At 33.4% G+C, this 12903-nt stretch overlaps 1 protein-coding gene across 1 annotated transcript; it reads right to left on the bottom strand.

Annotated features, from left to right (window-relative positions):
* Positions 1–6135: 6135 nt before the first annotated feature.
* Positions 6136–9338, bottom strand: LOC110639356 (ferredoxin--nitrite reductase, chloroplastic). Its single transcript, XM_058135434.1, has 4 exons — positions 8825–9338; positions 7698–8052; positions 7162–7450; positions 6136–7041 (listed from the first exon to the last, which is right to left on the bottom strand). The coding sequence occupies exons 1-4, from the start codon at positions 9201–9203 to the stop codon at positions 6301–6303; spliced, it is 1764 nt and encodes a 587-aa protein (XP_057991417.1). The 5' UTR covers positions 9204–9338; the 3' UTR covers positions 6136–6300.
* Between the last annotated feature and the right edge of the window lie 3565 nt (positions 9339–12903).

The raw sequence follows: 12903 nt of genomic DNA, 5'->3' as shown, positions 1-12903 counted from the left end.
CAGCTGATGCTCCCTCAAGGTCTGCAACACCATCCTTAGGTGCCAAGCATGTTCTTCCTCTGTTCGAGAATACACCAAAATGTCATCTATGAACACAATGACAAAGCAATCCAAGAATAGCCTAAACACCCTGTTCATTAAATCCATAAAGGCCACTGGTGCATTAGTGAATCCAAAAGACATCACTAGGAACTCATAATGACCATACCTTGTCCTGAATGCTATTTTTGGCACATCTTCACTCCTGATCCTTAGCTGATGATAGCTCGACTATAGGTCTATTTTTGAGAAATTTCTAACTACCTGCAGCTGATCAAATAGATCATCAATTCGAGGGAGCGGATATTTATTCTTAATTGTCACTTTGTTCAGCTATTTGCAATCAATACATAACCTCAATGATCATCTTTCTTCCTCACAAATAAAAAGAGAGCACCCCAAGGTGAAGTAGTTGAGAGGATAAATCCCTTGTCTAAAAGCTCTTGTAGTTGCTCCTCCGGTTCCTTTAGCTATGTTGGTACCATCCTATAGGGTGGCATAGAAATGGGGTTTGTACCTGCACAATATTTATGTAGAACTCTATCTCCTATCCGATGGTAATTCAGGAAGCTCCTCGAGAAATATATCCACAAATTTCCTGACAATAGATACATTCTCCATATTAGTACCTTCAACAGATGTGTCCCTCACTACTGCCAAATAACCTTGACATCCACGCCTTAACATTTTTTTGGCACTAATGGCTCACACTAGGTTGTACAGAGCTACACTTTTGTCACCATCAAAACTAATCTTCTATCTCCAGAATATAGAAATACACTTTTTTATTTCTACAATCTAAAGTGGCATAATGAGTTGACAACCAATCTATGCCCAAGATCACATCAAAATCCATCACCGGTAAGGGAACTAAATCTATTGGGAGAATCTTCTCATCAACTATAACTGGGCTGCCTGGAAAAACCATATCCACATCAATATTATCACTAGGAAGGGTAGCTACAGACAGGGGACACTCTAAAGAAGTAGTATTTCTTTCCAATCTCAGAGCAAACACAGGAGAAATAAGCGAGTGCATAGCACCCGGGTCTATTAAAACATGAGCCTCAAGAGAACAGACTAAAAGAATACCTACTACCACTGTATTCGAAGCCTGAGCATCCTAGTACGTCAAGGTGAAAACTCGAGTCTGACCTCTGCTATGAGATGCAGACCCCTAGAACTAACTCCTTCCACTAGATCTGCCTCCAAAACTACGTCCCCCTTGACCATAGCCCTGGTGGCCACTAAACTGGCTACTTGCCATACTAAAAGTACCAGGGAGTAAGTGGTGCAGTGCATTAGCAACAGAACCCTGAGACCCCATCTGATGCTCACTAAACATAGGGAGTCTCTGGCAAAGTGACCTGGCTTGAAGCATCCTCCTGAACTCATCAAGCATGATCCAAAATGTTCTCTACCACATTGTGTACAGGGTGCAAAAAAGGACCCAGAACCAAATCCAGAACTATTGTAGCCCAACCTCTGCCCACTGCTAGAACGATAACTTGATCTGAACCTCCTAGATCTATGTCTGAGGCCACCTTCTTATTACCTCTAGTTTTGCCATTGTAGTGACTCTGACTGCCACCCCCTATAGTACTCATACAAGGCATACCAGATGACCATTTATTCTACCTCCATCATCCCTATACATTTAATCTCTATTTGTCAGGCCCTATCTACCACCAAATCAAAAGGTTGGTCTAATAACATAGCCAAGTTTGCATATCTCCTGTCCATTCCTTTCAAAAATCTCTTCACCTTTTATTTTCAATGGCCATGACAGTTGGAGCATACCTACTCAATTCCAGAAACTCAGAGGCGCATTCATCTACTGATCTCCCATTCTGCCTCAAAGCTTTAAAGGCCCACTGTTTCTGATCTCTAAAGCTCTTGGGCATAAATTTATTTATAAACAGCTCTACAAACTATGCCCAAGATAACCCTTCAATCCGAGGGAGTACATAATCAGTCATCCACTGCCTCGGCACAAGTCTCAATACATGCTGTACACATTCTATTAGTCTCCTATTTGTCAGCTATAGGTCTACTCTTGCTTATTTGCAAGAGTCGAAAAATCGGTATGTATCCTCTATAGTGTCATAAATTCTAGGCACTAACTTCTTAAAGTTAATTATCTGCTTATATGGTTCAGCTCTCTGAATTAGGGGCTGCTACTGTTAAGGAAGGTGAGCCATATACTAGTCCATCATATCTATGGTCCTCCGCAGACCTGTCAGGGTGCCTACCATCCGATCTATAGGATCCTAGGCCATAAATGGCTATTCCGAAAGTTGTGGATGCTCAGGTGGAATCTCCTACCATGCCTTATTAGGGCTGGTGCCTCATCCTGTGCTGATATTTTATTCGGCACTTCTGACTCTGGTGCCATGGTGGCTCTCCTACCTCTTCCCATTCTTCCTGAAATTTAGCAGCATTAGCCCACAAAACCAAAACAAAATACTATACATGCCTGTATATTCATAAACACACATAAGCACATAAGGCAGAAACTAGATGCAAGGATGACAAAGTAAGGATGATTATGGACCCTATGCTTTGCATGTGACCTCCTAAAAGACTCTTTCGAAGATTCTAGGTACACATCTTCCCATGAATTTTTAACCTAAGCTCTGATATTAACTTTGTCATGACTCGATTTTTGGGCCAGACTAGCACTAGACCTTGAGATAGTATAAGGTCCCTGAAACCCGTAGTAAGCCTAACTACTCCTAGCCCAAACATAAAGCCCATAAATATAGTCTAATTTTAAGAAAATAAACGGAGAGATTTTTGCCATAAATTGGACTATCCAACAGGGAGCATTAACTCACCCGACCTCTAAACACAAAATAACACAATTAGGAAAGCTCAGCTCACCCTCACAATCCTCAAAGCAGATAAATAATTAAATGGAAGCTTAGCTCCCTCATAATTAAATGGGCGCTTAGCTCCCTCATCTAAGGAAACACTCATCTCATGCATCCAAGCATACTCATATAATAAGTATACAACACTAAAAGATTATGTTATTACAATCCCAGAAAAGGTTAATACACTACTGGTACATATAAAGTTTTAGAATATGAATCAAGAAAAATAAAATACAAATAAGTTACTGCTGATAAACCTGTGAGAAAGAAAGCAGGTTATTCATAAAAAAATCCACCAGTCACCTGAGGAAAAAATAGTTGAACAGGGGTGAGTGTTCAACTTATAAAGTAAGATGTTAATTTTAAATATAATTTCTGTAACTATTTAAGCCTAATGCATTCCCATGTATAAAATGCAACATACAAATATTTTCCAACAATTCAAATAATATTCACACAAAAGATAATTTAGAGCACTCATACACCCGTGTCACATCAATGTGTATATACATAGGGGAGCTGATCCCCTATACAGCTCTCTTAATTTCAATACCTGCTAGCGAGATCAACTCAAGCTAGACTTTCTCTTAATAATCCAAATGCAAAGGTCAGTGACATCAACTCAAAGCTGTACTCAACCTGACTTATCCACATATAAGGATCGGGTCCCAATGAGTCAAGCTTCAACTGTGACTACCCGTCCTACCCATATCCATAATCACACCACAAGCATACCGACACACTCACACAACTCCAAATTACCTTAAGGCGACATTCACAATAGTTTCATCAAATAAAAATACAACACAAGACGTGCCTAGTATTAACTACATAAATATATTTATAAGTGAATGCATGAGTATGCCTTGAATAGATAATAATATTAAAATTATAAATAAAATCAATATCTACTCACAGATCAACTGGAAATCATTGTGGCGGCTAGGTAAAGGAGAAAGGTTGACTCTTATCACCTAAACAATTGTATATATGAATTATATCAGTATTAACTCAAAATACGAATTTAAAGAGTCAAGACATCCTATTTTAAGTCGGAAATCTGGCAGAGTTTCTCCCATACCTAGGACCTACCTAACCTACAAAGTAACTCAAACAATACTTCTAAATCCAAAGGCCTTAGGCCCATATTACAACAACATCATGCAGCCCCTCCTGGGCCCATCAAACCAAACAATTCTCAAGTAACTAGACGATTCAGCTATAAGGCTTAAAACTAACATTTTACAAAAACCATCTAAACTAACTTCAAAAATTCTATAAACATGTCTTGCAGTCCTTAACAATGGTATAATACTATTGCAAAAGGAATTATAATTTGCTGGCTACTCACGAATATTTTATGAATTTTTATTCTATACCCAAAATTAGGTAAAAGGGTCAATTTGGAGTTCGAATTTACCTATACCAATTCTGACACCTGGAACACGTCCGGAGCATCTAAAAATGGTGGGAAGCACTATAATATTGACTCACTTCTGAAGTGAGTCTGGCAACCCGCCTTTCCAGCCCAAAAATGCAGTCCTAGTCGCCAGTGGAATTTCCTCGAAATAAGAATACCTATGCAAAGCTCACAATATCAGGAGCTAGAATGTAATTTTTATTTAATTAAATAGACTCATTAAAAACTCAAAAAAATGCTGTAAAGTTTGTGGGATCTATCAAATTTTCAGTGTTGGAAAAATTTGAAATTGGTGTCGTTGCGAAGCTCTCGCTAAGTGCAACGTGCTGGTAATCTTGAAATCTCCTTGGGGTTCACAATTTGAGAGAAATTTAACCCAAAGTCAAAATGAGCTAAAACTTCTCGAGCTTGATTTGCACAAACCGCCCTATGAAAATTGGGAAAATAAGTATCTATGAAAAGCTCTCGAAGAGTAGGACACAAAGGAAATTGGACTCGGTCTGATTGGTGGCCGGATCGGCCGGATTTGGTCTGGGAAGATGAAAAGTCACGTGAGGAAGGAGGAGGATTTTGGGGCGTTTTCCAGCTGGCTGCAGGGGCGGCATCAGTGGGGAGGGATAGCCAGAGGTGCGCCGGTGTGTGGGTAAGGGCGGGGGACGGTTGGCCGACGATGCGGAAGGGAGGAGAGAGAGGAAAAGAAGAGAGAAGTTAGGGGAAGAGTGGCACACGGGAGAGGGGAGGACGAAAGAAAAAGAGACCGGTTTGATTCGATCCGATTCAATTCGATCGGTTCAATTTAGGAGACCAAAAATTTGATTTTTACTCTGTCTTAGAACTCAAAACAAGACTCAAAAATTCTAAAAAAAATTACAAAAAACTCAAAAAAATTTATGAAGTCCAAATATTTTTTTAAACTTATGACGTGGCCTTTAAATTAATTTTTAAAAATCGATAAAATTAATTATCTTGAAAAATAAAAACCCAATTTTAAAAACCCAGAAAATTCAAATTAATTACCATAATATTTAATACATTAAAATATTATAGTGTACACATAAAATAATTATTTGAAAATTTGAAGTATTACATTAGCAATAATTTCAATGGCCTTAGGTAAAATTAAACCATAGATGGAAATAGCATAGAGTATCATATCAAGGATATTTTCTCCATTCTTGAGAGGATTTTGGCCAATAATGAAAAGCCAATTTTGTGCTACTTATTTAATTTTTAAGATTTATTTTGCAAAAAATAACTAGTATATAAAAATATTTTTTATAAAAATATTTTTTCGTTATTTTGTTGCAATGATAAACTAATTAAACTAATGATATGTATTTATATCATGTATATATAAATATTTTCATATTTTAATAAGATTATCAAATTTAAAAAATAAAAAATAATCATTTTACTTAAAAATTATTTAATTTTTTCTTTAATTAGAAAAATATTTTTCTGTTAACTCATTTTTTTAATGCCCATACCAAAAATATTTTTCAAGAAAATTTTTCATAAAACAAACATAGCTTAAAAAAATAATTAGATTGTTGTGTTTATATATATATATATATATATATATGATATCAAGTTGTATTGTATGGGTGTCACTTGAGCAAAGAAATTTTTTTTTTTTCAAATTGAGTTGATTAGTTTAAAAATTACTGCTGAATTATCTATGTAATTTTTTAATTAATGAAAAAAAAAATGAATATATGTGATTTAACCCTTACTCCATTCCAGAAAAAAAATTTATGCATTACATTATGATATTATGATATTTTCCTTATTTTTTCTAGATTTTTTTTTTTCTTCAAATAGAAAGAATTTATTACTTTGAGCAAACTAATTTTACATGATAAACAGTAACTTCTGGTATCCTACATCCCACAATTACACAAAACGAAAGCAAGAAAAGAAAGGGTTAAAAAATAAGAAATAAAAATGAACCAATGATTCTTCAACCTAATCGTCCACCTCTTCCCTCTCTCTAGGGACAGCTCCAAAGTGCTTAACCAAAATGTCCACAACTAAAGGCACCAAGTCCTTGCAAGGAACACTCTTCTTATAAACTTTCCCCAAATGTGAGTCACTCCCTATTCTTCCTCCCAAGTACACATCCACCCCTTCACAAGTCTTTCCATTTTCATCTCTTGTCATGCACCCCATGAACCCAATATCAGCTACCTGCACCTGCCCACAGGTGTTGGGACAACCTGTCCAGTGCATTCTCACTGGCCGAGTCACTGACACTAACCTTTGCACATCCTCAGTCACCTTCATGGCCCTAGCTTTTGTCTCAATTATGGCTTGCCCACAAAACTGGTTGCCAGTACATGCCACTAAACCTTTCATGAGAAGAGGTGGTTCTGGTGAGAACTTGTCTTTCAATCGAGGCTCTTCAAGTAAGGACTCGATCTTTGAGTTCTCAATGTTGGGGATTATGATGTTTTGCTCCACAGTGAGCCTGAGTTCACCAGAGCCATAGGTATCGGCTAAACGAGCTAGTTCATCCATGTCGTCTGCTTGGAGACGCCCTACAGGAATGTGCAGACCTACATAACTAAAACCTTCTTGGCTTTGTGGATGCACACCGAAATAGTCCCTCCTTTCCCATTGCTTTTGAACCAGATCTTCAGAAGATGCTGTTTCTAGTTCTTGATTTGGCATTCTTTTTGCTACCTCTGACCTGAATCCTTCAATGCCCTGCTTTCATACAGAAGTTACAATTATGAACTCTAACAAAAGATGAAAGAACGAGATCAAAAACTATAACAGAAACAAGAACCGGAATGGATGATTTGTTAAGATGAATGATTTACTCACAAGTTCATCAATCAACCACATCATTCTAGTCTTCTGCCTGTTTCCTCTGGTGCTAAGATCTCTGTAGGCCTCAAGTACTGCTTTGCACAATGGCACCACATCTTCTGCTGAAACCCAGGCATCAAGAGGAACTGCCTCAGCACATCTCTTGGCACTAAAGAACCCACCCACCAGCAAATTGAATCCAAAACGTCCATCCTTAGTTGCAGGCATGTAAGCAAGATCATTTATGTGAGGATGTTCGTATAGATCATGAGAACCTACGACACATACATTCCATTTCCTTGGCCTGCAAAAATCCATAAAATTTTATCAACAGTGATCACAATTAATCTTTATCATGTTTTTGCTCATTGCTTCTGTAAACTGCATATTCTCTTCCCTGGCTTATTAAACATCTAAATTCATATCCTTCAAGCATAGACTATTACCACAAACCACAAGCTATAGATAATTTCAGGAATTCCTCATAGCTTGAAACAATCAAGAATAGTCTTTTAACATGAATATTTCTGACTAATGCTGAAGGAACTTACAAGTTAGAAACAGCAGGATTTCCATTTGAATTGCCAGTGATAAATTGGGATAACAAATTTGTGTAAGGTCGTGTGTCAACAATCTCATCCGGGTCAATTCCTGCAAGAGGATTTCCAACTGGGTTTCTCACATTGTCCATGCCACTCTGCAGGCTTGTCAAGCCAACTTCAGCAAGACCCTGGAGTATTTCAGGCACATCAAGCAGCTCCACTCCACGTATTTGCCAGTTTTGCCTGGTTGTAACATCTGCACATCCATCCTTACCATATTTCCTTATCGCACTAGCCAAATATCGTGTTTGTTCACTTGTTGTTACTCCATTTGGTAGCTTCAGTCTCATCATAAACCGACCATCTGATCATAAAACATTGAATTTGTAAGCCTGTTATCATTGGTTCATTCAGATAAAGTAATCTCGCCAAAATCACGTAAGAGAATGTACTAATTGCAACAAAATTAAGGTTCAGCAACCAAATTGCTACAAATTGAAGTTTTATAACTGCAATGAAAATTAGTGCACAATTCAGTAATCAATAGAATATTTTGCCTAATTATAGTAATATTTGAAAAGCTTAATAGCCGGGACTAAGAGTGTCCATTCTGATATCAGGAGTTTTACTTTTCTGTGAAATGATCATTACTTGGCAATCAGATCAAGAATTGATCTCTGGCTGCTGTTGCAGAATAGTTCCACGCAATTATTTTGGCCACAAAAAAAATGAAAGATTGAAAATGACAAGGTTTTCCATGACTCAGAAGCAGGAACTATAAGAATAATATCACCATTGTTCTGTTTTCCAGCTACAGAACATAAAATAGAAGTACTCATAAGTTTTGCCATTCTACAGAATGTGTGGTTTCATTTTACTTATCAATCTGTAAATAACACAACAACAACTAGGCCTTAATATCAAACTAATTCGGATCAGAAACCAAATCCGCATAAAAGTTAACAAGAAATGCAAACATTTACATTAAAATTATGCAAATTGTGAAAAGCTGAGTACTGAATTCAAAATCTCAATTTCTGGACGGAAGAAGGAAAAAGAAAATCATATAGGAAAAAGTCAACATTAAATCAAACAAATAAATCATAAAGCATCTGGTAAAAAAAGTGAAAACTTACAATGATGCTTCCTTCTGTGGAAGAGACCAAGCCACTTGAGCCTAACATCAATATCATCCTTAGTGTCCTTACTTTTATCAATCTCTTCCATTGAAAGTTTAGAAAGCTCCTCAATCCCATTTTCCATGAAAAGTTTCATAGGCTCTTTCTGTATCTTCACCTTTTCCTGAGGATTAATACCCTGTCTAAACTTTTCCTTCAATACCCAGTAGCCATCTTTCTCATAAACTCTTGGCTCCAGCCTCTCTACATCAACCTCCACCTCCACCGGCTGCACCACCGTGGGACCAGCAAAGAGCTTTGTTCTGGGTCTTGTGGAGGAGCTAAGAGAGTGAGATAATGGCGGTGAAAGAAGGCGAACAGAATAAAGTGATGACATGATGATGGATGTAAGTTGTGTAGAAGGCTAAAACAAGAAGAAATGGATTGAAATAGAAGGAGATAGAGATGGTGGTTGAGGAAAGAAGTAGAAGGCATTATGTAGGAGAAGAAGAGGAGGTTGCAGTTTTTTTTTTTGTGGAGGGGACTCTTGGGAGGCCTTAAGGGGCACATTTGTTTGTTGTATTATTGTTAAAAGGATTTTGATTTGGGTGGGAAGTAAGAAGGTGACTGTTAGACTTGGTTTGATGTTATTTATTTATTTATTGCTTTTATGTTTTGTTTTCTATATTGGACTAGTGTTTGGGAATGACTGCATGTACAATTGATATTGGCTAAATTTGATGAAGGGGAGGTTTTTTTTTTTTGAACAATTAGAGCACATATGAGTCAACGACAATAATAGACCATATAATTTTAACAATGTTTATATATAATTCACACATACATACTTCACAATCGATGTGGGTACCAAAATGCCAACCACAGGCCACACCCACTGACCAGTAAACCTCAACTTAGGCACCACACACCGAGTCTAGGCTAAAGTTGTTTGCTTTTTTCTGTCGAAATTCAACTAGTGTTTCAATTGTTAGTAAAATTAAAAATAATTATCTAAAACAAAATACACATTTAATTTTTTTTAACTACACAACTTAGGGGGTGTTTCGTTTACCTGTTGGGTGTAGCTGATAGCTGATAGACACCCAAATAAATTATGGTGTTTGGCAAGCTTAAAAATAGAAATGATAGGCATGGGCAAGCGATATGATACCCATCACACTCTATTTTTAGAAATTTTCATCATCGGTGATAGCTGATATGATTTTATTTTTTATTTTGACCATATTATCCTTTTTTATTTAACTTAAAAATTAATATTATTAATATTTTTATTTTTTTATTTGTAATTTTAACATTTTAATTAACGTGTTTCAACTTTGTTAAAATATTTTTGATTAATAACATAAAATATAAAATATTTATTTATATCCAAAAACTTAAAATTAATTATAAATTTTTCTATTAACAATAATAATTATTTTATTATTTTATCTATATTTTTAAAATTATTTAATTATCTTAAAAAAATGATTATTTTCTTATTTCAATAATAAAATAAATGATATAATATAAAAGATTAATAATTATATATTTATTTAAATAATATAATATATTAATTTAATAATTATATATTTAATTTAATAATAAAATAAATAATATAATGTAATAAATTTATAATTTTATATTTATTTAAATAATAAAATAAATTATATGATATATACCCTTATTAGTCATTTCACATATTAACAAAGAATACTAAATATAATTTTACCAAACACTTAATATAAATATAATCACTATCGCTTATCACTATCAATCACTAATTATCGATTGTATTCAACAGTTAATCCAAATAGGCCCTTAATTGTTATTAAAATAATCTTTATTATAATTGAGTTAGGACAATTGTTTAGGTGTTTATTTTATAACGAAGATGTTCACCATTTTATTTTTATTTTATTTTATTATAATTAATTTTAATTGAAATATAAATTTAAAATTTCATAATTTTAAAGATGAATATAAATATTATTTAAATAAAATTTATTAATATTTTAATGTAAATAAGAGCAAGCTGAGAAATATAATATTTTAAAAAGAAAAAAATGAATACGTCGGTGATGATCTTTCAACACCGCAGAAGGACGTACGCTGGGGACTTCAGGCGCTTTTTAACCTTCTAAATTAGCCAAAAGCCAGAAGCCACAATCCACAGAATCTAAGAAGGGGGGAAAATGTGCGGCGTAGACCATTTGGTCACCGGGTTTGTCTTTTCCTCTCCCCCACTTGACTTTCTTTATGGCCTAATATTAACATTAATATTAACGCCTTGTTTGGTTGGTGCAATTTAGTTAGGGAATTTCATATTTTAAAAAAAGTTTGAAAATCTATCTTCTTTGATGAACAATTTATCTCAACTTCTTGACAAACTTAAAAAAGATAATTCCTTCACTTCTCAAAAAATAATTTACTTACCTTTATAAAGGTAAGTTACTTCTTGAAAAATTTACTTTTTAGGAAGTCCAGAATTTAAACTAAATAAGACTACCTAATAATACTAATATCATTATTATAAAATAAAAAATATAATTTTTTAGTGTATTTTATGTTATGTTGTAGTTTTTTTAATTCAATGAAATTACAATAAATTAAATAATAATTAATAAATTACATAATATGAGATTTTGTTTTTGAACTGAAAAAAATGAGGGCTCTTTGAGTATGACGGTTACAGCCCCCTTAGGTCAGAAGTCCAGGATCATCAGTTGACGTCTTCAATTTAACCAAATTCCATAGGAAATGACCTACCACTAAATCCGAGATGACAGCCAATGAGACAAATCATTGAACAACCTATCACTGTCTCCCATTACACTCTTAAGTAGAGACAATATTTAGTTATCATATTAATGCAGAGAGTCGAATTGGGGTGAGATAAGGCCATCTCACTAAGTTAACCATCAAACTACCACGCTCCATAGTAGATAATCGTTTCATTTTCTCACCATGAAAGCAAATAATTTCATAATTGGTAAATAAAAAAAATTTTAACTTGAAACGTCTCCACTCCCTACACTTTATTTAATGTGTTTACTTAATTAAAAGAATAACAATTAATATTTAAAAATAGATATTCCTTTATATATATAGTTTCAAATTTAAAATGAATACATATATAGATAAGATTTATTTTATTCTGAGAACAAAACAAAGCTTGTATGCTATATCTAATAGATGGAAGAAAAAAAAAATAAAGTATATTTAGGTGTGCATTCATATATTTTTGAATGATGTGATAAAACTTATGAAAAATTTTTTATCTAAAAGAAAATGTTTAGGAACGTTGGATAAGGCACATATTTCAATACCTTAAAAATGTTAAGTTAATATTTATATAGTCAAGATATATTTTAAAAGTAAAATAAATTAAGATATATTAAATTTGAATCTCTTTATTTATTAATTTTAAAATTTATTATATACATATAATTAAAAGAATAGCTAACTCTTATCATGTAACGCATTAATTATTACTTATAATATTTATTATTACTCAATCCATTAAACCTATATGTTAAATAAAAAAATATATATATTCTTATATTATATTAAATACATAATTATTTTTTATTTTTATAGATTGTCAAGTAGAGAATATATGTTGTAGGCCAGACAATTCTCTAACTTTTCAAATTTTTTAGGCCTATTTTGTGGTAGGGAAAAGAAAGAAGAAAATAATAGAAAAAGAAAAAAAAAGATAATTTTTTTATTTATTAAAAGAAAAAATTAAAAGTCTAATTTTTTATTTATAAAAAGAAAAATTAAAAAAAAATTATGAGGATTGATATGAAAATTGCTCAAAGAATATTATAAGATATTTTGTTTCCGCCTAAATTAGATAAAAAAAAAAAAATAGAAAACAATGTTAATTTTTTTGTTTTCTTTTTATACCCTTCTTTTCTTCCCGATAGTTATTTTTTAATATAATTTTATTTGTTTAATATAGATACAATATAAAAAAATATAATAATTTTCTCTTATTATTTTTTTATTAAAATATAAAAAAATAAACAAATTACTTTATTTTTTTGTATAAAAAGATTTATAAGAAAAAAATATAATTTTTCTTTTCGGAG

This window comes from Hevea brasiliensis, chromosome 14 (assembly GCF_030052815.1).
Source record: "Hevea brasiliensis isolate MT/VB/25A 57/8 chromosome 14, ASM3005281v1, whole genome shotgun sequence".
Taxonomy (NCBI): domain Eukaryota; kingdom Viridiplantae; phylum Streptophyta; class Magnoliopsida; order Malpighiales; family Euphorbiaceae; genus Hevea; species Hevea brasiliensis.
Note: the sequence above shows the minus strand (reverse complement) of the source record. Positions and strands in the feature narration are given on the sequence as shown.